Below are 963 nucleotides of genomic sequence, written 5' to 3'. Positions count from 1 at the left end.
ATTTATTCAAGCCATGCTAAGAAAGCCACTGTTGATGCAGATGATGTGCGATTGGCCATCCAGTGTCGTGCTGATCAGTCTTTTACCTCTCCTCCCCCAAGAGATTTTTTATTAGATATTGCAAGGCAAAGAAATCAAACTCCTTTGCCATTAATCAAGCCATATTCAGGCCCCAGGTTGCCACCTGATAGATACTGCCGGACTGCTCCAAACTATAGACTTAAGTCTTTACAAAAAAAGGCATCTACTTCTGCGGGAAGAATAACAGTTCCACGGTTAAGTGTTGGTTCAGTTACTAGCAGACCAAGTACTCCCACACTTGGCACACCAACCCCACAAACCATGTCTGTGTCAACTAAAGTAGGGACTCCAGTGTCCCTCACAGGGCAAAGGTTTACAGTGCAGATGCCCACTTCACAGTCCCCAACTGTAAAAGCATCAATTCCTGCAACCCGCAGTTCAGAATGTTCTGATTAATCCATCATTAATTGGGTCTAAAAACATTCTTATTACCACTAACATGGTGTCATCACAAAATACTGCCAATCAATCATCAAATGCATTGAAAAGAAAACGAGAAGATGATGATGATGACGATGATGATGACTATGATAATTTGTAATCTAGTCTTGATGCTTGTAACATGTATACTTGGTCTTGAAACCATTGTACTGAGATTAAACATGCATGCTGGGTATTTTCAAGTTGTGTTGTAGAAAACTTAAATGGCATTTAATGAGTAAATATGGTTATCCTTTCCGCTTGAAAAAATAAATAAATAAATTTCCTCAGTTTTAAGAAAGCAATTGTGCATACTTGTCAGGGTCGCCAGGACCACCCGGCCCGGTGACTCACTAGGGCCCCCCCAGACTCAGCAGAGGCCGTGCCCCCAGCTGGGATTCACAACAGAGACATGGTGCAACGCACAGGAAGGGAGAAGTCGGGGGACCAGGGCTGAGCTTC

At 43.2% G+C, this 963-nt stretch overlaps 1 protein-coding gene across 1 annotated transcript; it reads left to right on the top strand.

The window, feature by feature from the left end:
* Window positions 1-6: 6 nt before the first annotated feature.
* Window positions 7-760, top strand: LOC102743133 (transcription initiation factor TFIID subunit 9-like; the record flags this gene model as incomplete). Its single annotated transcript, XM_081810856.1, is given in 2 exon segments — window positions 7-452; window positions 454-760. Coding segments are annotated over 2 exon segments (615 nt in total), but the record flags the coding sequence as incomplete, so codon positions are not given.
* Window positions 761-963: the final 203 nt, after the last annotated feature.

Source organism: Leptonychotes weddellii, unplaced genomic scaffold, assembly GCF_054177405.1.
Source record: "Leptonychotes weddellii isolate Sample4059 unplaced genomic scaffold, ASM5417740v2 HiC_scaffold_40489, whole genome shotgun sequence".
In the NCBI taxonomy this organism is placed as follows: Eukaryota; Metazoa; Chordata; class Mammalia; order Carnivora; family Phocidae; genus Leptonychotes; species Leptonychotes weddellii.
This window is presented reverse-complemented; position numbering and strand designations above follow the sequence as displayed.